General features: G+C 39.9%; 1 protein-coding gene across 1 annotated transcript in view; it reads left to right on the top strand.

Moving 5' to 3' along the window:
• The window catches only part of LOC117385935 (pyruvate carboxylase, mitochondrial-like), a 683990-nt gene that overhangs the window by 473539 nt on the left and 184611 nt on the right, over nt 1-25840 (top strand). The window contains exons 13-14 of the mRNA XM_033983216.2: nt 13934-14078; nt 15868-15957. Coding sequence (XP_033839107.1) covers nt 13934-14078; nt 15868-15957 — 235 coding nt within the window. The remainder of the gene's footprint in view (nt 1-13933; nt 14079-15867; nt 15958-25840) is intronic.

Here is a 25840-nt window from a genome sequence, read left to right as displayed (position 1 = left end):
CTTTAAGTGGATATATTTAACCATAAAGACAGACGGGACGGAGGGGGCGGGGCTTAAAGGGACAAAATGGTGTTTTAGACGTCGCTCCGGGATCCCAGCTCAGTCCGATCGAGTGTGTTTTGTGGTGAAGCTTTTTTTGTGTCACCGAAACAGACGAGGGAGAGTAAATTTCAAGTCACTGATACTTACGGCTTTATATCTGTCTGAAGGAGGCGCTAACGACACTGAAGCTAACACGCAGTTTGTTTACAGTTTGTTTACAGTTTGTTTACAGTTTGTTTACAGTCGTGTCTGAGTCATTAAGGGCTTGAACCGTGATCCAAACATGTTTCTGTGGATGTGTTGTACGTTCAGACTTCAGCTTCTGCTTTGAAACTGTCGGATCGTCTTTCGCTCTGACCTTCGTTTTATTCCAGGTGATGGATTTAAACCGTCGCTGTTTTCCGTATGATAGAGTGAGTTGGCCGTCGCCGTCTGTTAGAAAAGAACAGAACTGTATGAAATGTGTCAATAAGAGACGACTTCAAAAACTGCACAATACCTCAACTGTTTGTTAATTATTGATACTGGAACATTTCATCCCAGATCACATGACTGTATGAGGCTGAAGACGAGCCGCAGCAAAACTGAGGCGGGAAATAGTGTTGGTTTTTTTTAGCTGTTTTCCTTCACAAAAAAGGAATATACTCCCATTAAAAGCAAAACTGTAACACAATTGCAATTTAATAATCTGATAAACTTTAGTACACACACCTGCTCCTGGGGGCGGGTTCTGCTTGTATATTATTTTAAACAGGATGCTCATGAAAAAGAGTCTGGGTGCTCTCCTTGGTTTCCCCTGTATAAATAAATGAATGAATGAATAAATAAAAATATAAAATAAACGAATGAATGAATAAAAATATAAAATAAACAAATGAATGAATGAATAAATAAAAATATAAAATAAACAAATGAATGAATAAATAAAAATATAAAATAAACAAATGAATGAATGAATAAATAAAAATATAAAATAAACAAATGAATGAATGAATAAATAAAATATAAAATAAACAAATGAATGAATGAATAAAAATATAAAATAAACAAATGAATGAATGAATAAAAATATAAAATAAACAAATTAATGAATGAATAAAAACATAAAATAAACAAATTAATGAATTAATTAAATAAAATAAATTAATGAATAAACAAATGTTAAATAAATTAATTAAAACATATAAAATACATTTAAAAATATAAAAAAGATTAAAACATATAAAATAAATAAATTATATCATAAAAATTTTAATTAAATCAAAAAAATAATGAGTGCTCTCACACCTGTTAGCATACTGGCTAACACTATTGTTTTCCTTGTTTTTGGGTTGAGGATGGAGTTATAAATGGGGGGATATGGACAACAGAGCGATTACACATTTTAACTCTGCTACATTTAACTGCTGTATTTTTAACTCATATAATGTAAACTGTAATGATCTTTTACCTCTTGAGTATTTCGTTTAAACGCCCGGTCGTACATTTGTGTGGACATAAACGTGTACGATCCACAGACAGGTTCACTTTGACGCCATCTCTTACGTCGAGTCTGATTGATTTACAGACTCGCCGCCGTCGCTTTAAAACGAAAACCCCAATTTGTAAAACTAGAGATTGGACTATATCTGTTTTAGCTTTGAACTTTTGTCAGTTTGATGATCATAATTTGGGATGATTTGGGAGAGCGATTTGCCTGACGCTTTAGCCCGCTGCTTCAGAAGATTACTCCTCTTCCTCATTTCAATGGATACTTGTTGACCTGTCAGAAGGGAGAGATCGTTTTATCCTTTTTTTTTCACTTGAATCTGCTTTAATATCTCTCTTAGCGCAGATTTCTTGTGTGTGATGTGAATGCTAACCCCTGTGTGGAAGTCCGCCGCGGTACCGCTAATGTAATGCCCTGCTAGCGTAGATTAAAGTTTGTTTCTTAAAATGAACACGGAATTCTAGCTGAGACGTTTGGCTTTCTGCAAAAACCCTGCGCCGTAATGTACCTTGATCTTTTGTATTTTATTAAATTGAACAAATTGTAGCCTTTGTCTCACTCGGAGATATAAAAGGCAGAGGATTGTTAACTTTACAACAGTTAAAATATTAAAACCAACGGAACCGTCCTGGCTAATCACGCATTAAAACGGCTCCCGCTGTTGCCCTGAACTTCCGTCAGTGTTAGCCGCTGTTCTGTCATGTTTTTCGTGGAATATTATTAAAAATCCAGTCGTTTTTCATTTAATTTCGAATAGACTTTATCCATGGGCCGTTGCCGTAGCGATTAACGATACAAAACGAGTCTACAAAATGGTGTCCGTAACAGGAAAATGCACTGTAACGCATGAAAACGCTCTGTGCGCACGGTAGCAGCTAGCAGCCGCACTGTTAGCGTCGCTGCTTCCTGTCCAGTTTTAGCTTAATGAGTTTTTTTTGCAGAGTGACGTTAAAATGAATAAATGTTTAAAGATGAGGCGGTGGACGGGGAGCTGCAGGTGGGTCAGGGGTCAGAGGTCAGGGGCGCCAGAGAAAGAGACGATGTTTGTGTGTCAAGGCTAATGCTAATGCTAATTTTGAGGCGTAATAAATATTAAAACAACACAAACTCAAGTATCAAGTGTTCTACATATGAAACTAACTGTCTTGTCTTTATTTTAATTTGAATTTTAATTGGTTGTTTATTTTATTTTTCTCGATTTTAATAAAAGTGACTGTTAGCTTTGACACACCGTGAGCTAGCTAGCGCGCTAACATTGACTTCTAAGACAATCGCGAGAAGCTGCGAGTGTTTTTCTATGTTTTCTAAATGTAATCTGCTGTAGTGTGAGATGTAAAGGTGTGTGTGTGATTGTGTGTGTGTGTGTGTGTGTGTATGTGTGTGTGTGGGTGTGTGTGTGTGTAAGTGTGCGTTGTTGTGTTGTTGTTCCTTAGACCAGTGTAAATATGGACCAGGCCCTGCTTCTCTCTGACATGATGCGTGGGCCGGTTTATTTTGGCTCTGTCTCGAGTAAATCTAAAATGATGGTGTGAGGAAAGAGAGAAAGTGAAAGAGAGAAGACGGAAGATGGAGGGAAAGTGAGAGAGAGAGGGAGAGGGGGAGAGAAGAAGTGGGAATGAAAAGGGTGTAACAGAGGAGAGGGTTGCTATGTGTGAGGAGAGGGAGAGAGAAAGAGGGAGGGGGGAGAGAAAGTGAGTAAGAGAGGTAGGGGAAGGGAGGAGAGAAAGGGAGAGAAAGAGAGAAGAGTGGAGTGTCCTCTCTCTGTATCAGCGTACCAGCCCTGGTCCCCGGACTGCGCGTTGATTGTGTTTGTGAGAGTGAGGCAGTGGTTAAGGTGTGATGGATGGATGAGCTCGGAGAGGAGGAGAGAGGGGCAGACGGAGAGAAAGGAGGGGAGGAGGGGAGAGGGGCAGATGCAGAGAGAGGAGGAGATAAGAGATGAGGAGGAGAGAGGAGCAGACGCAAAGACAGAGGGGAGGGGAGAGGGGCAGACGGAGATAGAGAGAGAGGGGGAGAGGAGGGGAGAGGGGCAGATAGAAAAGGAGAGCAGGGAGGAGAGGAGGGGACAGGGCCAGGGGGAGAGGGGAGAAGAGATGAGAAGAGGGAACAAGGGCAGATAGAAAGGGAGAGAAAGGAGGAGAGAGGAGAAGAGGAGGGGAGAGGGGCAGATGCAGAGAGAGGAAGAGAGATGAGGAGAGAGTAGCAGATGTAAAGAGAGAGAGGTGGAGAGGGGAGAGGGGCAGATGGGGAGAAAGGAGGAGGAAAGGGGAGAGAGTAGCAGACTGGAAGAAGAGGAGGGGAGAGGGGCAGATAGAAAAGGAGAGAGGGGAATAGAGAGGAGAAGAGAAGGAGAGAGTAGCAGACTGAATGAGAGAGAGGAGGAAAGTGGAGAAGAGGATGGAAGAGGGACAGACAGTGAGAGAGAGAGGAGGAAAGAGAAGAGAAGAGGAGGGGACAGGGACAGACAAAGAGAAAAAGGAAGGGGAGAGGGGTAGACAGAGAGAGAGAGAAAAGAAGAGGAGGGGAGAGGGGAGATAGAAAGGGAGAGAGCAGAGTAGAAAGAAGAGAAAGAGAGTAGTAGACTGAAAAAAGAGAGAGGAGGAAAGTGGAGAAGAGGAGCAGATGGAGAAAGAGAGGGGAGAAGAGGAGGGGACAGGGACAGACAAAGAGAAAGCAGGAGACAGTAGAAGAGGAGGGGAGAGCGAGCGAGAATGGGAGATCGGAGAAGCGGAGGAAAGAACAGCAGACGAAAGAGAAAGAAGGGAGCAGCGATAAACGATAAACGACCTGACACGTCTCCTGTTCAAACTGTACTGGCAGAGGGAGCTCCTGTGTGTCCTGTGTCCACGAACATCTGAGACACAACGTTCTCTCTCAGAAAAGTCAACAACAAAACACCAACCCGTCCTGCAGCTCGTGTTAAATACCAGGGAGACGCCCACAGTCTCATATTCATTTATATTCCAGGGGGGGGCGCCATGTTCGGTTCCTCGCCCCGGACCTCATCTTCTCTGTCCTAATCTTCCATAAACTGTAACCGGAGCTGGAACTGAACCTGCAACCTCCTGGTAACAGACTCCACCGCTTCGCAATTACAGAAAAAATCCCACACATTCGTCTCAGTTTCCATTTACGATTTTCGGTGGAAGTAACATATGAAATAATTGGGCCTGGTCTTAAGGTCACGGCGCTCTCATAAAAGTTGTTTTGTCTAACACAGAAAAACCCTCGTCTCATTATGACTCTAAATGTCACCGTGGGCGGAGCTTAAGCATGTAACGCTGACGGGACGTTTTACTGTTAAGATTAAAAGGTCACGTTTGACAATAATATCTCCTCTGCCCAAACTCCTTCCAAATATCACGCCGGCGGTTATCCAGTCCTTCACTTCGGAGTTATGTCAGTCTCTCGTTTGTCGTGTTTGTTTGGTTTTGTTTGTACGTTTTGTTTTAAAATGATATTTAGCTTTAAAGGCGGAGCTAAACCCACGTGTTCTGTTATGTCACCGGGTTTGTTTTCACTTAAAGGGCAAAAATGACACAAAATGGAGCGTTAAGTCGTGTTCTAACGCCGTTTCCTCATCAAAAAACAGACTTGGAGTTGTGTTTTGTTTCTTTCACACATGCCTGAGTAACACTTTATTATTAGTCTGTTACATCTCCAAAGCTCAAAACGCTCTGTTCCACCTCGTGATGTCATCAAGTGGTAGTTTTCAAATTAACAGCTCCTTCTTTTACCTTTAGTTCAGTAGAAATTGCTAACTCTAGAGCTGAAATGATCCAAATAATTCTAGAAATGAAGGTGTGTGGAGTTTAAAAACACAGCGGGGCACTTCCTGTATCACCACACGATGACATCACAAGGTGGAACAGAATGACCACCCATTATTCCCATCCTCGTAACGTTAGCTATTCCCGTTTACATTTGCAGTCTATGTAACTCGTAGCTTGGTCCGGTAGCGTCGGCTGCTTGTCTCTTGTGTTGATGGGTGATTGTAATGCTACACTGTGGAACATTTTTGGCAGAGCGTAAGCAGCGACATCTCCACGGAGACGGAAAGTTCCATAAAACACATTTAATAACGTTTGTCCGAGTATTTCAAAAATGATTCTAAACAAATCCGTTTTCATGGCCATTATTTAGCATTCATATCGTTAGCATCCGTTAGCATCTGTTAGCATCTGTTAGCATCCGTTAGCAGTATGTATGTTTTGTAACACTGTAGTACATTTGTATATAATGAAAAAAAATAAATAAAAATGTCCGCCTACGTTTTACACCTCGAACAAACCAAACCATCGTAACCATTTGACCTTTGACCTCCCGTTCCTTACTCATTCCACGTTGATTTAAAGCCGCGGCGTCGTCCCGGACACGTGCGGGGGGCGGGGGGCCATCTTCTCACACTGTAAAACTAGATCCAATCGCACACACGGGCAGATTGTGAAGAACGAGGGCGCGTAAAGCAGCAGGTGACGCGTTGTATATTTTTGACTCCGTTTCCGCGGCGACGTTTTACAGCGCGGCGTAAATTTGTGGCTGTGTTAACGCCGGGATAACATCTGCGGCAGAAATACTGTCCTCGGATAAAATAGCGCCGGATGAGATAAAGTAAGAGATGTGGTTTTGTGTTGCTAATCACCGGAGGAATCGTTGTTGTAAAAGAGATAGCGTCCGGTTAAATACTGTGATGAGGGAAATAAAACTACATTTCCCATGAAGCATCTGTTCACAGTAATGTTTATTCAGGAAGTGGCTTGTTTACATTAGCTTAAGATACAGCTCTATTGGCTAAAGTTGGCGCTAAGCAATGTTTTTAGTCATTTTGGTGTAGCATCTGCAGTAGAGCAACGTAACAATAGTAAAAGTACTTAAGTAAAATACAGAAACCTTATTTTTTACTGAAGTACATTTTACTGTGAGTACTTTTTACTTCACTACACCTCAGAGCAGTATCTGTACTTTCTACTCCACTGTGTTTTCAATCTGGGCTGAAAAGTAAAAGCCTTTTCTGCAGGTCTCAAACAAACATAAAAAAATATTGAGAGTTTATTTTAACATGTTTATAATTTGAACAAACTAAAATAATATATACAACAAAATCCAGCACAAAACTATCAAAATCATTGCGTTTGAAGCTTTAAGAGCTCAAAGTCTGCACAAAACACTTTTACTTTTAAAGCTAAGGCACTTCAATACTTTTTGAACCTTTGCTTATTAATTTATATTATAGGGGGCCCCATGTGAGGAGTCTTACCTAATGGCCCCTAAATTTCTGTTTGAAATACTTTTACTTTTTAAGCTAAGGTACTTAAAACTTTTACTCAAGTAGATTAGAATTTGAACCTCTGCTTATTATTTTATATTACAGGGGGCCCGATGTGAGTCGTTTCACCCCAGACCCCCGAATTTCTGTCGACAGCCCTGCACATAGAATACACTTTAATTTTTTTGTATTTCTGGTTCATGTATGTGATAAAATGCCACGTTTTACTACAAATACTGTAGATTAGCTGTAGAAAAACTGTCTTCTGTACCGTATTTTCTTTGACCAACTAGCTTAGCACGTTAGAAGCTTGGTTCCCGTTGTTATTATAAAGTTAAAGTTTAAGTAGTATTTTATTTTCTTCGAACAACTAATTTAAAACACAAGTCAAATCATCCCGTTATTATTCAAATCACCATCAAAAAACATAAATACTTTTACTTTTGTGAGCTAAGGGGGGGCCCCATGTGAATCATCTTACCCCAGGCCCTTAAATTTCTGTCGACGGCCCTGCACATAGAATACACTTTATTTTTTTTTGTATTTCTGGTTCATGTATGTGATAAAATGCCATGTTTTACTACAAATACTGTAGATTAGCTGTAGAAAAACTGTCTTCTGTACCGTATTTTCTTTGACCAACTAGCTTAGCATGTTAGAAGCTCGGTTCCCGTTGTTATTATTCAAATCGCCATCAAAAAACACAACTTTTACAAAATACTTTTACTTTTTAAGATAAGGTACTCAAGTAGATTAGAATTTGAACCTCTGTTTATTAATTTATATTATAGGGGGCCCCATGTGAGGAGTCTTACCTAATGGCCCCCAAATTTCCGTTGACAGCCCTGCTCATAGAATGCACTTTATTTTTTGTATTTCTGGTTCATGTATGTGATAAAATGCCATGTTTTACTACAAATACTGTAGATTAGCTGTAGAAAAACTGTCTTATGTACCCATTATTTTCTTTGATCAACTAGCTTAGCACGTCAGAAGCTCGATTCCCGTTGTTATTATTCAAATCACCATCACAAAACACTTCTTTATTTTCCTGACTTTCTTGCTCACAGCCTCTGCAGCCGCTCCACATGTGGGAGAATCCTTAATGACGGGCGCGCTGGTCTTTCACATGCTGTAGGCGATCGTCCTAGAGGCGAGCGGTTGTTGTTTTGAGCCCGTCCAAATCAGACACGGGGCCTCTGCAGAGACTCGGGGATCGAGAGTCGACTCCGGGCGTAGAAATGTGCGCGTACATGTGTGTGCGAGTGTGTGCGCTCGTGTCATTAGAGGAAACCCGCACGTTGTATTGCTAAAGGCAGACAGAGCAGACTCATAATGAACACATTGATCAGTACAGGAGCCCGGAGAGGACAAAACTCACTCCGAATTGCATCTCCATCATTTCAGTTTTTCAGTTTTTCATTAACGGCAGATGCTCGCACTGTCTGTCCGGTTATTTTTAGACAGTTTCATAGACCCAGGGTTATTTAAAGGACCTGGGACACGTTTCTTTTCCCTCGAGTTTGACCAAAACGTTACCTCAGTGTCAGAATTAGTCTGAGTCTGATTAAAAAAGAGTTTAACTGTGGGAGAATCATGAAGTGCTTAGATAATAGTTAGCGTTAGCGTGGGAGCAGTAGTGTAAGTACAAGGTGTAGTAGTGGCAGCAGTAGTAGGCGTAGTACTGGTCGTAGTAGCGGTAGTAGTAGTAGTGGCAAAAGGTATAGCACTAGTGGTAGTAGGCGTAGACATAGTAGTATGGGGTGTAGATAGTAGTAGTAGTAGTATTGGGAGTAGGCATAGTAGTAGGGGGTGGAGGTAGTAGTGGGAGTTGGCGTAGCAGTAGTGGTAGTTGGCGTAGTAGTAATACTGGGAGTAGGCGTAGTAGTCGTAGTAGGGGGTGTAGACGTAGTAGTAGGAGTAGTAGTAGTAGTGGGAGTTGGCATAGTAGTAGTCGTAGTCATAGTGGGAGTAGGAGAAATAGTAGTAATAGTACTGGGAGTAGTCGTAGTCATAGTGGGAGTAGGCGTAGTAGTAGCAGGAGGTGTAGACATAGTAGTAGGAGTAGGCGGAGGCATAGTAGTAGTAAGAGTAGTTTCAGTAGTACTTGCTGTCAAAATGAGTCTGCATCTAAAAAAGTGCGCAGTTAGCATGCTAATAGTTTTTAGTATTGCGTGGGGAAAAGGAGCAGTAGTAGTAGGAGTAGAAGGCGTTGCAGTCAGAGTAGTAGGTGTAGTAATAGCAGTAGTAGTGAGGTAGTCGACGTAGCGATGGTAGTAGTGGGCATAGTAGTAGTAATAGTAGTAGTACTCGTAGTAGCTGTCATCTTTCATTGTCATTTATATTTTTGAGCTCAGTTCACCATCACAAATATCACATTTTCACTTATTCTACCTCGTCCTAGTAAAAACTCACACATTCTCCGTTCATAATACAAACATATCGCTGGATTTGAACCCACAACCTCCTCACTATCAGGCAGAACGACTCACCGATCTAACAGACGAGAGGATTTTAACTACAGCTTCAGCTCTATCTGAAGTATATTGATGTACTGCGTATAATAAAATCACAGATCAGATGTAAATGTCACATGTGCGTCGTGTTTGTTTATCTTAAATCCTCGCCATCTCGCTCTAAACTACATTAATATGTCGTATCGATCGCGCCGCCCACATCAAATCCAGATCAGATCATTCACGCTTCACGACGCCGTAAGAACAAATCACCGTTAATGGACCCGGTCGACGTCGTCCTTCAAAATCCTGATTCGTTTTTTCTGGGTAAACACTGGTGCTGCATATTAATGTCCTTTTGTTCTATGTAAACTGTTGTGTTACATTAAACACAAAGTACTACATGAAAGTAATTGAGTAACGCGGGTCTGTAACAGGAGTAAACCACGTCTGATTTATAACAAACATAAGTGGATTGTGTAATTAAATACACACAAGTACTACACATGGGTCCTCGAGTACCATCGGCAGTAATATTGTTGTAGTAGAAGTATCAGTGGATAGCAGTAGTACTATTAGCACTCTTTTCTCTCAAAGTAGGCGTATTGTGCTCGTTTCTGCTCTGTAGTTATAATATACGACACCTGTGGATTAAAGTATTTTCTGGAGTATAAGTCGCACTGGAGTATAAGTCGCACCAGCCAAAAAAATAATAAAAATGAAGAAAAAAAACATATTACACGTATAAATCACATCTGAGTATAAGTCGCACCAGCCAGAAAATAATAAAAATGAAGAAAAAAAACAGATTTCACATAAAAATCACACTGGAGTAAAAGTCGCACCAACCAAAAAATAATAATAATGAAGAAAAAAACAGATTTCACGTATAAATCACATCTGAGTATAAGTCGTCAGGCAAAAAAATAATAATAATGAGGAAAAAAACATATTTCACATAAAAATCACATTTGAGTATAAGTCGTGGCCAAACTATGAAAAAAAGTGCAACTTAATACTGTATTTTCCGGAGTTTATGTTATAATTTGCAAATTTTTAATCACAATATTCATCTAAAATGACTTAATAAAAGTAAAAAAACCTGCGGTGTCCAACGGGAGCTGACATCACCGTGAACGTCATCGCAAACAAAGCGGCGTGTAGCTGTCGGCGCCCCCTATGGACAGCTGCAAATCACACTAGCGAGTACCTGATTTTTTAATTTGTGCCTAAATGACGACACGACGCTGCTGAATCCTACGAGTATCAGCGATTAAGGAAATAAAACTGGAGAAGGAAGTGCGTACGTCACAGCGGGCGTGTCACAGCGGGCGTGTCACAGTGGGCGTGTCACAGTGGGCGTGTCACAGTGGAGGTGAAAATGTGGCTTGCTCGGAAAATGGCGTCTTGAAAATAAATGATTAAAGATTAAACTCAAACTTGAATCAGTCCAAAAACAACTTGGAGAATTGGTTCTTCTAACATTTGTATATTTTTAGCGACTGTAATAGAGGTGGAAAAATTGGAATGGTCATTTTTAGAAGACGTTGCAGTACCTCCAGTCACAGATGGGGGCACTGTTTTGTAAAGTAACAAGAGCCGTAATAGCTATAAGCAAAGATTTTCCTATAGTCAATACCAATCGACTGCGTTTTATTGGCATTGACACAAAATGGACGACTTCAATTTGGTCAAAGTTCAGTTCGTTCCTCACGGCGCCCCCCTGAGGTTAGCGTGCTCCCCTGAGGTTAGCATGCTCCCTCAAGTTAGCGTGCTCCCTCAAGTTAGCGTGCTCACATACGCGCTTCACCTGTGTTAGCGTTAGCATCGATCCGTTACATACGCGCCTCTCTGGGCCTTTGCTAACGAGACGCGTTTCCTTTAATCATGGGATTCCTGAGTGACTGTCGTGCCTCCATTACTGCGGCCATTTTGTTTTTGACTGTCAGCTAAACGCCATAATTGAGCTTGTAAATTCTTCCCTTCCACCTGAACGGAGGGATGGAGGAGTGGAGGGATGGAGGAGTGGAGGAACAGAGGAATGGGGGCGATGTTTCTTTGGCAGCATCCCTCACTCGTCAATACATGTGATGAGAGAGAGAGAAAGAGAGATAGAGACAAAGAGACAACGAGAAACAGATAGATAAAGAGAGAAAGAGAGAGAGAGACAGACAGAGAAACAAAGAGAGAAAGAGGAAGAAAGAGAAAGAGGGACAAAGAGAGAGAGAGAGACAGGGAGAAAGCAAGCGACAGAGAGACAGAGAGAAACAAAGAAAGAGGGAGAAAGGGTGAGAGAGGGAGAGAAAGAGAGGAACAGAGAGAGAAAGAGAGACAGAGAAACGAAGACACTAAAACAAAGAAAGACAGAGAAACAAAGAGGGAGGAACGGAGAGAGAAAGAGAAGAACAGAGACAGAGACAAACAAAGAAAAGAAAAGAGAAAGAGGGAGGAGGAGAGAGAGAGACAAGGAGAAAGTGAGGGACAGGAGACAAAGAGACAGAGAAAAACAAAGAGGGAGAAAGAGGGAGAGAAAGACGGAGAGGTTGAAAGAGAGAGAGACAGAGAAACAAAGAAGCTGAAACGAAGAGAGAGAGAGAAACAAAGAGGGAGGAAGCGAGAGAGACGGAGAAAGAGAAGGACAGAGACAGAGAGAGACAGAGAGAAACGAAGAGAGAAAGAGGGAGGAACAGAGAGAGAGCGAGACAGAGAGACAGGGAGAAAGAGGGACAGAGACACAGAGAAAGGGAGAGGGAGAGAAAGAGAGAGACAGTATTTGATAGAGTTCATAAATGTTAATGATAGTAGTTGGTCATAGTAGTAACAGTAGTAGTAGTAGTAGTAGTATTAGTAGTAGTAGTAGGAGTTTCCTATTGTACATAATGTTACTTGTAGTAGTGACAGTGGTAGAAATGTGCACGTTTTCACCATAGACTGTTTATGTAAATGCACATAGCTAACCCGCTAGCTACCGCGTCCCAAACAGGAAGTGATCATGGATGCACTTCCTGCTCCATTCACTCTGGCTCCAATTCACTTTCTATTGAAAAACTGTGGCTCCTCTCTCGTCATTTTTGGTCTTAAATGTTCGTACTAACCCGCTCTATGTGATCCTGGTGTTTTTATTTCACTTTTATTTCGACTTTTTGGCTCGAAATTTCCGCGAGCACCAAATTGCCCCGCACCTAACGGCTCCTGCTCCATTTCTTTCCCTTCGATGTTTTGGATCCCGGTTTTGTTTCTGTTGAAAAACGGCAGCGGCGGCGGCGGATGATTGGCAGCTTTTTAAATACGCCTTCAATACACTGGGTCATATGCAAATGAGCTTCCCCCTCGTCTCTTCTGCTTTAACGCCGCGCTCTTTCTAACGGCGAGAACGGGGGCACAAACACATCCCGAACGCCGCCGCCGATACATTAACGCGCCGCACAAATAAACTTTCCTCTCCCTTCCGTGTTTTCGTCTTTCACGCCTTCCCGCCGCTTTGAGAAACATCGCAGAAGACGTGTTTACGAGTCTCAAAAAAAAAAAAACCCAGCTCCCATCAAATAATGAAATTAGCTGAATTACATCTTTTCAGTCATCGCTCCGTTCTACGCACACTGAGAACCTAATTGGCACGATAATACTTTTGAGGCAAACAAGGAAATAGAAACTCGTGTAATTACTCCAAACAGTTGACTCGTGTGTGTGTGTGTGTGTGTGTGTGTGTGTGTGTTTGGTGATTACATATTGTTGAATGCAGATGAGGAAAATGCCTTGTTTCCATCCAACAAGTCATTTATTTAGAGTGATAATCTGGTTGCGAAAGACTCAGATGATTAACTGTGCGTAGAAAGTTGTTTTGTTGCCACACCGCTGCTAGCTGGATGCCGGATAAGCTTTCAGTTTCTTATTAAAATGTCACGTGAAGTCGGATTTAAGTTAAAGAGTCAATTTTACGCTAATCCCGATCTGTTTTAATGTTGTTTCTTTGTCGCAAACAGACCTGGAGTTGTTGATTTTTTTTATTAATTCGCACGTTTAACGCACAAATCATGCATATTTAGGCTGAGTTCTTCTCTCGAAACGCTTTGTTCCACCTCAGAAAACACTCTGTTCCACCTTGTGATGTCATCATGTGGTGATACAGGAAGTGAGGAACTCCACACACCTTCATTTCTAGAATCATTTGGATCATTTCCGCTCTGGAATCGCCAAACTCTACTAAAGGAACTAAAGGTAAAAGGAGCTGTTCGCTTGAAAACGACCACTTCATGACATCACAAGGTGAAACGGAGCATTTTGAGCTTTGGTGATGTAGACAGACACAACTCTAGGTCTGTTTTTGAGGTGGAAACGGCCTTATATGATGATTTAACGCTCACAAGAGTCCATTTTGTGTTATATATACACCGTGTTTTCCGGAGTACAAGTTGCTCTGGAGTATAAGTCAAAAAATGTGTAATAATGAAGAAAAAAACGCCATTGTCAGTTTGTCAGAAATGTGAAATTATATACTCAGATGTGATTTATATTCCACATATAAGTCGCATCTGAGTATAAGTCTCACCCCTGAACAAACTATGAAAACAAAAAAAAGTGCGACTTGTACTCCGGAAAATACAGTAGAATCTTTAACATAATTTTTGTGTTAAAAACATGTCCAAAAAAAGTTGAGTTTCTGTTTTCTTCTCTCTCCAGACGAACATCCCCTTCCTCCAGAACGTCTTCTCCAACCACCAGTTCCTTCACTCCACCGTGGACACGCAGTTCATCGACGAGAACCCGGACCTGTTCAACCTCAAGCCCGTCCAGAACCGGGCCCAGAAGCTCCTGCACTACCTCGGTCCGTAAAAACAATTCTATTCATTATTTTCCATCGTGACAATAGATGGCGTTTGGGGTTTTATAGGCGCCGTAACCATGGAAACGTTAATAGAAACAGGCTTATACACGTCGCTGCTATGTACACGCTCCGTTTATGGATTTATATGGCGACTTATCCGTGGAAACTATCGGAGAATGAAGTCAGAGCTGTTCTCCTAAACCCGTCTTCACAAATATTGAGATTTCATATTGATTTAAAGCGGACGGTCCGTGAGTCGCTCAGTCGTTTACAGTGACAAACCATGTGGATCGCTACGAAACGAGGTAATTAACACGAGGAACGCCGGGATTATGCGGAAAATTGTTTATTGGAATACAGTATAGACGAGGAAAAACGAAACGGGATATTGTTTGTGTAAAATTCTGGATTAAAATAATAACTTAATGTTTGGAAGAAGTTGATTCGTCATTAAAAATATATATATGTCAGTGGTGGAACATAATGAAGTAAAAGTACTATCCTTGAGTACAAATTTGAGGTATCTTTTGTCTACTTAAGTACATTTTAAAGTGGATACGTTTTACTTTTACTTCAGTACATTTGAGAGCAGTCGCTTACTTTTCAGTCCTGTTCAAAATGTAGTGCAGTAGAAAGTACAAAGTATTTTTATTATTATACTTTGAGATCCGCTGAAAAAGCCGAAGGTTTATTTTTTGACATTTTTATAATTTGAGCAAAACAGAAATACACAAATAAAAACAGCAGGAAGAAACGATCGATTAAATTGTTTCTGTTGAACGAAATTCAGCTCAAATCTGTGTCAAAATCACCACATTTGAAAATCTACTCAAAATATTTAAACGTTTGACTCTTTAATTACATTTTTGAAACATGTACTTTAATACTTTTACTTAAGTAGACTTTATCATGTGATACTTTTAGTTTTACTTGAGTATTTCTTTGTTCTGGCATCTGTACTTGTACTTACGTAACCGAATTAAGTACTTCTTCCACCACGTATATGTATATTTTTGTGTGTATTAATCATTACAAAACAAACAAACGTAATATTCTTTAAAATTTGTTTTTTTCCTCTTCCCGTCGTCTTTTCTCTTTACTCAAAGTTTTATTTTAATAGATTCATGTACGTTTGAGTCATACCATGGACTGTTTATATAAAAATGGACATAGCTAACCTGCTAGCCGCCGCTACGTTCCAAACAGGAAGTGATCATGTGCGCACTTCCTGCTCCATCGACCCGTGGTATTAACCCGCTCTACGTGATCCTGTGGTTTTTTATTTAACTTTTTTTGTCTGTAAATCAAGATCTGAACATTAAAAACAGACAAATCAGGCGCCGTCTTTCCGCGAGGTCACTCCCGTTAGCGTTAGCAACAGGTTTGATCGTCGGTGACAGCGTTGCAAAGCTAAACCAGCGATGCAGCCGTAAAAGCGACATCATCTTCAACAGTCTCGCTCCGGATTGGCTCTTTGGTTGCTACGATACTCACGGCTGTAATTCCAAAACTCCGAATTAGCCGCTATAACTGCTAGCGTCGATTAGCTTCATCGCGGACGACGTCACACTCACTCAGTCCACTTCTGTACAATCTGTGAGTCTAACGTATAAGGTTAAAAGTGTTAAGTTGTCATTAAAAGCAATAAAAATTAAATTAAACGAGCGATGGCGAAATGGCGAAGAGGCGGATTTGAACAGGAAGTCGATGGCGCTGATTATTTTTTTCAAAGCTGTTTAAAATCTATGTTATTATCACTGTCCAACCGTTATCGTCTTGTCTTTTCCAGGTCATGTGATGGTGAACGGCCCGACCACGCCCATCCCGGTCAAAGCCAAGCCCTCCTCCACAGACCCGGTCATCCCTCCCATCACCATGGGTAACGCCCCCTTTTCGCTCTGTTTGTTTTGGCGTTGACTGTGACCTTTCCCCGCTGCTTTTATAAACACATTTATTTAGCGTCGTGTCTGTTATTTAAAGGTAAATGGCACCGAGGTAAAGGCCGTTTAGTGAGCGACCTGTCGGACAAATCGGAGTCGGGCTGGAAGTCGTGAACTCGTGTCGCGTTTGTGTTTTTTTTCTCGTCGTTGATTCGTTTAGCGTAGAGTCAGAGTTATGTAACATGGCTCCTGTACTGCGTAAAATACTCAACTTTTAACTATGATTTGTAGTATTTTAAGACTGAGTTGAGCTGAAAGTCGAGTTCCAGGTACGGAGGTTTGTCCTGGTTGTACTTGTTCTACCTGTGAAATATTTATACAACATAAAAGTACTTCGTATATAGATACATGCTGTGTAAAAAAAGCTGCTCTTACCAGGATTCTTTAAAGTATAAGAGTAGCAGGAGTAGTGACAGCAGTAGTAGTGATAGTAGTAGTAGTTGTAGCGATAGTAGTAGTGATAACAGCAGTTGTAATAGTAGTGATATTAGTAGTAACAACAGTAGTAGTAGTAGTGGTACTAGTAGTGGCAGAAGTAGTAGCGACAGTAGTTGTAGCGACCTCTGCTCTTACCAACATTCTGTAAAGTATAGGAGTATTACAAGTCAGGAGTAGTAGTACGTAGTAGTGGTGGTGGTAGTAGCAGTAGTAGTGATGACATCAGTTGTAATGGTAGTTGCGCAGTATTAGCAGCGACTGTAGTAGTTGCAACAGTAGTGATATTTGTAGTAGCGGCAGTAGTAGTTGTGACAGTAGTAGTAGTGGTACTAGTAGTGACAGTAGTAGCAGTAGCGACAGTAGTAGTAGTTGTAGCAATAGTAGTAGTAGTAGTTGCACTGACAGTAGTACTAGCAATAACGGCAGTAGTAGTAGTTGTAGTGACAGTAGTAGTAGTTGTAGCAATAGTTGTAGCAATAGTAGTAGTAGTGGTAGTAATAGTAGTAGTAGTTGTACTGACAGTAGTACTACCAATAACGACAGTAGCAGTAGTTGTATTGACAGTTGTAGTAGCAGTAGCGACAGTAGTAGTAGTTGTAGCAATAGTAGTAGTAGTTGTACTGACAGTAGTACTAGCAATAACGACAGTAGCAGTAGTAGTGGTGACAGTAGTAGTTGTAGTGATAGTTGTAGTAGTAGTAGGAGCGACAGTAGTAGTGATAGTTGTAGTAGCAGTAGTAGTAGGAGCGACAGTATTAGTAGTAGTAGTAGTAGTAGTAGCAGTAGTAGTAGGAGCGACAGTAATAGTAGTAGGAGCGACAGTAGTAGTATAGTTGTAGTAGCAGTAATAGTAGGAGCGACAGTTGTAGTAGTAGTAGTAGTAGTAGTAGTAGTAGTAGTAGCAGTAGTAGTAGTTGTAGTAGTAGTAGTAGTTGTAGTAGTAGTAGTAGTAGTAGTAGTAGTGACAGGAGCTCAGTTGGTCGTGTAAAGGTCGACATTATAAATCCTGTTCTCGACATAAACATGATTCCAGCTCCACAGATGAACTGTTGTTGTGTCCTTGGGCAAGACACTTAACCCCCCTCCCCCCAGTGTGTGTGTGTGTGTGTGTGTGTGTGTGTGTGCACTGTGTGTGTGCACTGTGTAGGGGTGTGTGTGTGTGTGTGTGTGTGTGTGTGAACATGTGTGTGATTCCTTGTTGTAAAGTGTGTTGAGAGTCTTGAAGGTGTAAAAGTGCAGTACAAAATGCAGTACAGTCGTATGAAGTATCACTATTACCTCTCCCTGTGAATAAGTACAGACATTTTTCAAATACTGGACGATCTCGTGTAAAAAGATGTGAATACTCGGGCTTAAAGTTCGCCTCGTGTTTCTTCTTTACTGTAAACGCAAACAAAGACTTGAAATATCGTGGCGTTCTGCAGACGGCGGATTAAACCAGGGACCCCGTGATAAATGGGCTGTCAGGGAGCGCCGGAGCTTCGGGCATTTGGGGCGACTCCTCTCTGCTCTGGTTTGGCTCTCGGGGAGAAGAGGGGGCAGCGGTGAGCGGTGAGCACAGCCACGGCCAGATACGAGTTTAGTTTACGAAATATAACGAAACGCGAAGATTTAAGTAACGGCGAAGTGCGTCGTGTACTACGCCAAACGGACTCGTGTGAGCGTTAATCCACGTTATAAAGCCGTTACGTCATCAAAAACAGACCTGGAGTTGTGTTTTGATTCAGTAACACTTTATTATTAGTTTGTCTATTTATCCAAATCTCCAAAATGCTCCGTTCCACCTCGTGATGTCATCAAGTGGTAGTTTTCACGTTAACAGCTCCGTTTTTTACCTTTTAGTTCAGTCGAGATCAGCAATTCCAGAAGCTGAAATGATCCAAATGATTCTAGAAATGAAGGTATGTGGAGTTTAAAAACACAGTGGAGCACTTCCTGTATTGCCACTTGATGACATCACAAGGTGAAACAGGGTGTTTACTCAGTCTAAATATGTTAAATGTGTGTTAAGCATGTGTGAATCACTGTTTGTGACGAGAAAACAACATTCGAACATAGATCAGAAAATAGGTGTTACGTTTTTTTAATGTTTTGCCGATAAAAAAAAAAAAATCATAGAAAGTCCTCAAAATGGCGTCCGTAAGTTGAATGTGATTACGTCAATGTGAAAAATCTACAAAAAAAAAAAAGAAGAAGCTTAAGCCCTGAGCCATAAACATAACTCAGTAATAAAATAAGTTAGTAGTAGTAGAAGTGGTAGTAGTATTAGTAGCAGCAGTAATAGTAGTGTTGGTAGTAGTAGTAGTAGTAGTAGTAGTGGAAGTAACTGTAGTAGTAGTAGGAGTAATAGTGATAGTAGTAGATCAATCAATCAAATCAAAATCAACCAAAAAGATTTTACTTATCCCCAAGGGGAAATTCAGATAGTAGTACTTGTACTCCTTTGTCAACAAATATTTATGTCACTCTGTTTTTCTTTAATTCCACATATCCTGGACAGGCCTACGAAATTATTGTAGATTTTGAACACTCTGTTCCACCTTGTGATGTCATCAAGTGGTAAAACAGGAAGTGCTCCACTGTGTTTTTAAACTCCACACAGCTTCATTTCTAGAATCATTTGGATCATTTCAGCTTCTGGAGTTGCCGCTTATCTCGACTGAACTAAAGGTAAAAGGAGGAGTTAACTTGAAAACTACCACTTGATGACATCACAAGGTGGAACAGAGCGTTTTGGGGTTTGGAGATGTTACAGACTGATAATAAAGTGTGACTCAAACGTGTGTGAATGAAACAAAACACAACTCCAGGTCTGTTTTTGATGCGCTAACGACATTATAACATGATTTAAAGCTCACACGAGTCCATTGTACGTAATATAACACCTTTAAGTAAATTTTTAACGAAAAAATTGTGAAAAATCGAGTAAATCCATCGTTGTCCAGACTGTTCCTCATTCCACTCTGCTAAAAATAAACAAGTTAAGATACACGGTTTGAAACTTTTCCAGTGACACCTTTTTTTCCCGCATTCTTCCTGCTATTTTTCAGATTATTCCGAGTTCCTCCGCTTCTCTGTTTCTCCGTTTCTCCGTTTCCACAGCTGCTCATTTTGACAACAACAGAACCGTCTGCGGCCTCGTCCTGACGTGTTTATCATCGCGCCGTTTGCTTCGGCTCAAACCCGCCGCCCGTAAACAACGATTCTAACAAAATAATCTGAATAATCTCCATGATAATCAGCCAGAACTAATCAAATGTGACACCTCCGAAGCGAAACGGGCGCGAGTGGAAGAAACACAAGCCATTTCTCTGTTTCTACTTATGCAAATGGTTTGTTTAAAACTGTCACCGGCCCCTGAAAATCCGGGCTGACGCGGCGAGCGCTAAATCACGCCGCTGATGTTAGCGACTTGTTTACAAAAGAAGAAATGTCCTTTTAAATCGCTTTATTTTCAGACCACTTTTGGAGGACAGGTTTGTTAATTAAGCTGGTAAATGCAAATCAGAAAATATTAACGCTGGACGGTGTAGCTTTTCTGGTGGAGGGTCAAGAAGGTCGGGTCTGTGGAGAGGCAATCCAGCCTCGCACTTAAAATGCATGAATTTCCTACGTGTTTTTTAGCCGTACAAAACACCTGTTATGCAAATAAATGCAAAATAGAGAAGTTTAAAGCCGTACTGTGGCAAACAAAGCAATAACGCATCCATGGAGACGAACATAAGGCGGATTTCTTAGCTGAAAAGTTACAGAATGCACCTTTAAAAGCCTATATACATGCATGTGAATACAAGTGATGTGCAAAAAAAGCGCTTAAGTTTAATTTAAACTGCTTTACAGAATAAGAAAAACATTAAAATCACAATACAACAAATCAAAACATAAATAAGCGTCAGAAAATCAACTTTACCGCCGACCACAGGACCCCATTTGTGTTCTGCTCTCTTTCATACCCTAAGCACAAAACATCAGCAGCGTCATGGTAACAGCCAATAAAACAAACTCAGGAAATGGCAGAAATAATTAGGTGGTTTTATTACTCGTCTCTTGTAAAGTTGTAAAGTGAAAATGCAGCGTTGTCGTCCATATTATTCAGTAAAATGTGTCCTCTGTAAGTAATGACCCAGTCCATGAAACGGGGCGTTGTTTAAAAAGTAAAAAAGTGTGTAGCGAGCGAGGATCAGGGTGAAGCTGCTGCAGATTAGCGATAGCGGCTCTACTTCCTGTGTCGTTTATCTTCAGCCTTTTGTGCAGTTTTGACTTGTATCTAAAGTGAAACCGCAATATTCTGATCTTTAGACACTTTAGAGTCTCAAAGTTGCTTTACTGTAAACAAAAAACGGCTGACGGAGGTGAGATCACAACTTTTAGCTTGTGGTGTGCGGTCTCTTCGCTGCCATATCCCGCCGCAGTGCTTAAAATCTCATCCGATTCTCCTCATGTCTGTGGTTTGTGCTTTTTGTTGCACGTTTTGAAATCGTTTAAAGCTCCTATACTACGCAAAATTGACTCTTGTGAGCTTCAAATCATGTTCTAATGCCGTTTCCTCCTCACTTCCTGTATTACCTCATGTGTTTTTTGGTTTAAGAGAAGAACTCGACCAAACCAAAAACTTAACGAACCAGATATAAACCAAAATTTAAGTAGGTCAAAAAAGGACTAAACCTAAACATGGACTAAAAGAGGACGTTTTAGCAGGGATGCATGGATTACAGGTATTTGTGGGGACTAGCTTTGACCAAGAACTACTTTAGACCCGAGACTACGCCAGAACTTAATCCGGCCCTGGCGTCAGATGTGTTTTAAACATGTGTGAATGAACAAAACACAACTCCAGGTCTGTTTTTGAAGCGGTAGCAGCATTAGAACAGTTCACAAGAGTCAGTTTTGTGTAATATAGGACCGACAAAAAGCGCAGACAACAGACACGAGGAGAATCGGGATATGGCAGCGAAGAGACCGCACACCACAAGCTAAAAGTTGTGAGCGCACGTCCGTTAGCGGTTTCCTGTCAACAGTAAAACAACTTTGAGGCTCTAAAGTGTCCATAAATTAGAATATTACACTTCTACTTTAGATATGTTTAACATAAAAGATCCGAAAACAGCGCAATACGGGCCGTTTAAGACTGAAAAATCTTGAGTGTGCCGTGTTTTTGACATATTTAAAAAGCTTTCTCTGTGGTTTTTCTTAAGTTTATTTGTTTGACAGTGTTTACAGTACATGTCTAGCGTCCTCCTGCCTCTCGTACCTTTACCGTCCAGCGCTGATAAGGTGCTACGAGGCTACGCACACGGCCCTATGCCAAAGACGACTAATGAGATTTGTAATGTGTTTCTATCCCCTTCTTTCATTCAGAGCGGGATTGAGAGGACACAGGGATTAGGCCTGTATTATGATCAGTCTGGTGGGAGGGGCTATAGGACAGAGGAAGCGCGGAGGAGACGAGTTAGGAAAGGAGACGAGGGTTTTGGGTTTAATCCGTATATGGGCCAGATTAGGTGGTCAGACTGACATGAATAATATAAAGAGGGAATTGGTGTGACCGTGTGGGAATCGTGACAGAGTGAAGTACAGAGGGACAGAGTGAAGTACGTACGTGTACAGACAACTGGGCGACTTATAAAAATGTGAATATATTTATAAAAAGTGGACTGCCTGTAGTTTAAGGTCAGGTTTCTGTACATTAGCAGTGGTGGAAGAAGTACTCCATTCTGTTACTTAAATATCTGTTTAAAAATGTACTTAAAGGGTAAAAAGTAAAAGTATTTTGCGCATATTTTGATGTCTTATGAGGCTTGAAATACAGGGATTTTGTTTAGAATTTTTGTCTTTTCTAGCTGTTTTTATTTGTAGAACTACAGCCTTTTAAGCTGGTCTCAAATAATAATAAATAATACTTTACTTTACTTCACTACACTTCCACTCCAGTACATTTTAGAACAGGAGTAAAAAGTATCCATTTTTAGATTAATAAAGCAAGCCCAGGCCTACAACTTCCACAAGTACTTTTTTTTTTGTTCATTTAAAAACTATTTTCATTTATTGTATTCTTTTTTCATTTTTTCATTGTTTCTCATTTCTTTTATTTATTTTTTCTTTTTTTTATTTCTTTCATTTATTTTCTCATTTCTTTTATTTATTTTTTCATTTATTTTTTTATTTCTTTCATTTATTTTCTAATTTCTTTTATTTATTTTTTCATTTATTTTCTAATTTCTTTTATTTATTTTTTCATTTATTTTTTATTTCATTTATTTTCTAATTTCTTTTATTTATTTTTCCATTTATTTTTTATTTCATTTATTTTTTTATTTATTTTATTTATTTTATTTATTTTTTCATTTATTTTTTTATTTCTTTCATTTATTTTCTAATTTATTTTATTTATTTTTTCATTTATTTTTTTATTTCTTTCATTTATTTTCTAATTTCTTTTATTTATTTTTTCATTTCCATTTTTTTTATTTCTTTCATTTCTATTTTTAATGTATCAAATTTATCGAGCGGATTAATAAACGCATGTATCCAGTACACTTCATACACATTTCACATGTTTGTTTTTTTTCTTATTTAAGCTCAAAAAGGAGTAGGGAAAAAAAAATTAAAATAAATCTCACCCCAATCTTCCATTAGAACATAAATTCGGCGCCTCCTATGGACAGCTGCACGTCACGTTAGCGAGTAGCTAGCTGTATTTTTTCATTTACGCCAAAATAACTACGCAACTTTACCGAATCTTCCACATATCACCAATTAAAGTAAAACTGAAGAACGACTTAAGTACAGAGCGAGGTGTATGTGACAGAATACAGGGCGGCGACTGGCAAAATGGCGCTTAAAGATTACTCAAACGTGCACGAATCGCTCCAAAAAACAACTTTGCGCGAGTAAACGAGAGTGAGAGACGACTATAACATGGGTAAAAGCTCTGAAAAGTCCATTTTGTACCGCAGGTCCGCTTTAATGTGGGACATGTAGAGGTTAATGACGCCGCCGTCCTGCACGTTTAAAGTAAATGGTCGATAAAAGTGACAGAGTGCAGACCGCGGAAGACGTGTGCCGCTAAACCCGCACAGCTACAGTGTTAGCATCTGTTAGCAATCAGCCGAGGAAATAGATTTTAACCTGGAGGCACAAAAGCTCCGTATTCTATTAAGATTCATTAGTTGTGTTTAGAAATAAATGAGGCACGTTATGTAATTTAAAATGAACAACCCGAACGGCACGAGGCGATGTTTTCATTATGTTTTATTCTTTATGATTTGAGTAAAACAGATTTTGGTGATGAGATGCTAAAAGGCGCGAGCAAAGTGGCGTAATTGAGTTGAGTCGAGTTCGTCGTCGTGGAGTTTTTGGGTGAATATTAGAGCCGTCGACGTGCTAACGCGCTAACGCACGCCACAAATCAAATAAACATACCCATCATCCACGAATAAAGAAGTGGATTAAGGGAGTGTGACTCTGAAGTGCTGTACGTTTGCAGTTTGTTTTCTCCCCGACAAAACCCACAATGTCGATGAAACGTTCTGCACCGACAAAGACGCCTACGAAGGTTTGAACTTTGAGAGAGTTTAAACGAGAGAGAAATGTGAGAAAATGTTAACGCCTGTGTGAGAAAAGTGTATAAAGTGTGTGGTGAGGGGTTTTAATTGTAAAAAATAAAGCTGATACTTCGCGGATTTCGCCTATCGCGGGTTATTTTTAGAACGTAAACCCCACGATAAATGGGGGACCACTGTATAGCGAAATAAAAACAGCAAGATCATGTAGAGCAGGTTAAAATGAACATTTAAAACCAAAATGACAAGTCTGACAGCAGCAGCTACAGAGAGAGTTTTTCAATAGAAACTGAATTGGAGCCAGAGTCGATGGAGCAGGATCACTTCCTGTTTGGAACGCAGCGGCTAGCAGGTTAGCTATGTCCATTTATATAAACAGTTGGAGCCTTTAAAACCAGCTAAATTATATAGTTGGACTTGAAAATAATTGTTACATTTGAGGAATAATTAAATAAGTAAATAATTTTTGTTTAAAAATAAATAAATAAAATAAATAAATGAATTCTAATCCATTTGGCATGATTTTTTACAATTTATTTTATTTATTTATCTATTTTTTATTTCAAACACGTGTATCGAGTACATTTACAGCACATTTCACAAATTAATTCTTATATAATCTCGAAAATAAGTGGGAAGAAGAAAAAAAACGCATAAAATCACACCCGTATCTTCATTTTAGACATAAATTAAATGCTCTGTTTAAGCTTCTTCAATTGAGGACTTTAAAAATAATTGCTAGATTTGTGAAATAATTAAACAAGTAAATCATTTTTGTAAATAAGTTTAATAAATTTGGCATGATTTTTTTAAAACAATTTTTTAACATTATTATTTTTTTACTTGAGCACATGTATCGCGTAAACTTAAAGCACATTTCACAAATTAATTCTTACAAAAGCTCGAAAATAAGTGGGAAGAAGAAAAAAAAAACGTATAAAATCCCACCGCATCTTAATTTTAGACATAAATTAAATGTTTTGTTTGAGCTTCCTGTTCAATTAAAAAAGAAAAAGGAACAAAAGATTAAAAAAACAAACAAAAACACATATATACGCACACATTCTTGGGACAGCGCTAACAGCGAGCCTATAGCGCGTATGCTAGCCCTGTCCTGTGGGATGTTTTTAGCCTCATTCCCTCACACTCCAGTCCGACCCCGTCCCATTAAACTCTTAGGGAAACAGCAGCACTTTAGCGCAGGTAATTCTAGGCGGAGTCAGCGCTTCTCATCCATTACACTTTTTGCCGAATTCAGCAGATTTCCTCGCGCGCGTCGCTAACTGTCTGCGCCGGGAGCTATGTTTGTACACGGCGTTAGCTACAGGGAGTAAACACAGACACAGGTACACGAGCGAGTACGAGCGGCGGGGTTAAACGGTTTAAGAGTCCGGAGACGGCGAACGCAAAGGGGGAGGAGTCAGCGTTAAGACGACGATTTAAAAGTGTAGAAGAAGTACTCAGTGTTAAGTAAAAGTACAGATACAGAGGGAGAACGTTGCTTGCGTAAAAGTATCACGTGAAAAAATGGACTTAAGTAAAAGTATTTAAGTACCTGTTTAAAAATGTACTTTAAGAGTAAAAAGTAAAAGTATTTCACACAAGTATAAATGTAAAGATTGATTAAAATGAGACGCTAACAATACAAACTTTTTTTTTTTCTTTTTCTTATGAATTTTGTGTATTTATTTTTATATTATTGTTTTTTCGAAGCTTGAACTCAAAAACTTTAGTCAGGATGGTAAAAAAACCCTCAAATCAAATGAAAAGTAGTAGTAAAAGTACTTTTTACATTTCAGTCCTGTTCATAAATGTAGTGGAG

The sequence above is a fragment of the Periophthalmus magnuspinnatus genome, chromosome 18, assembly GCF_009829125.3.
Source record: "Periophthalmus magnuspinnatus isolate fPerMag1 chromosome 18, fPerMag1.2.pri, whole genome shotgun sequence".
NCBI classification, from domain to species: domain Eukaryota; kingdom Metazoa; phylum Chordata; class Actinopteri; order Gobiiformes; family Gobiidae; genus Periophthalmus; species Periophthalmus magnuspinnatus.
This window is presented reverse-complemented; position numbering and strand designations above follow the sequence as displayed.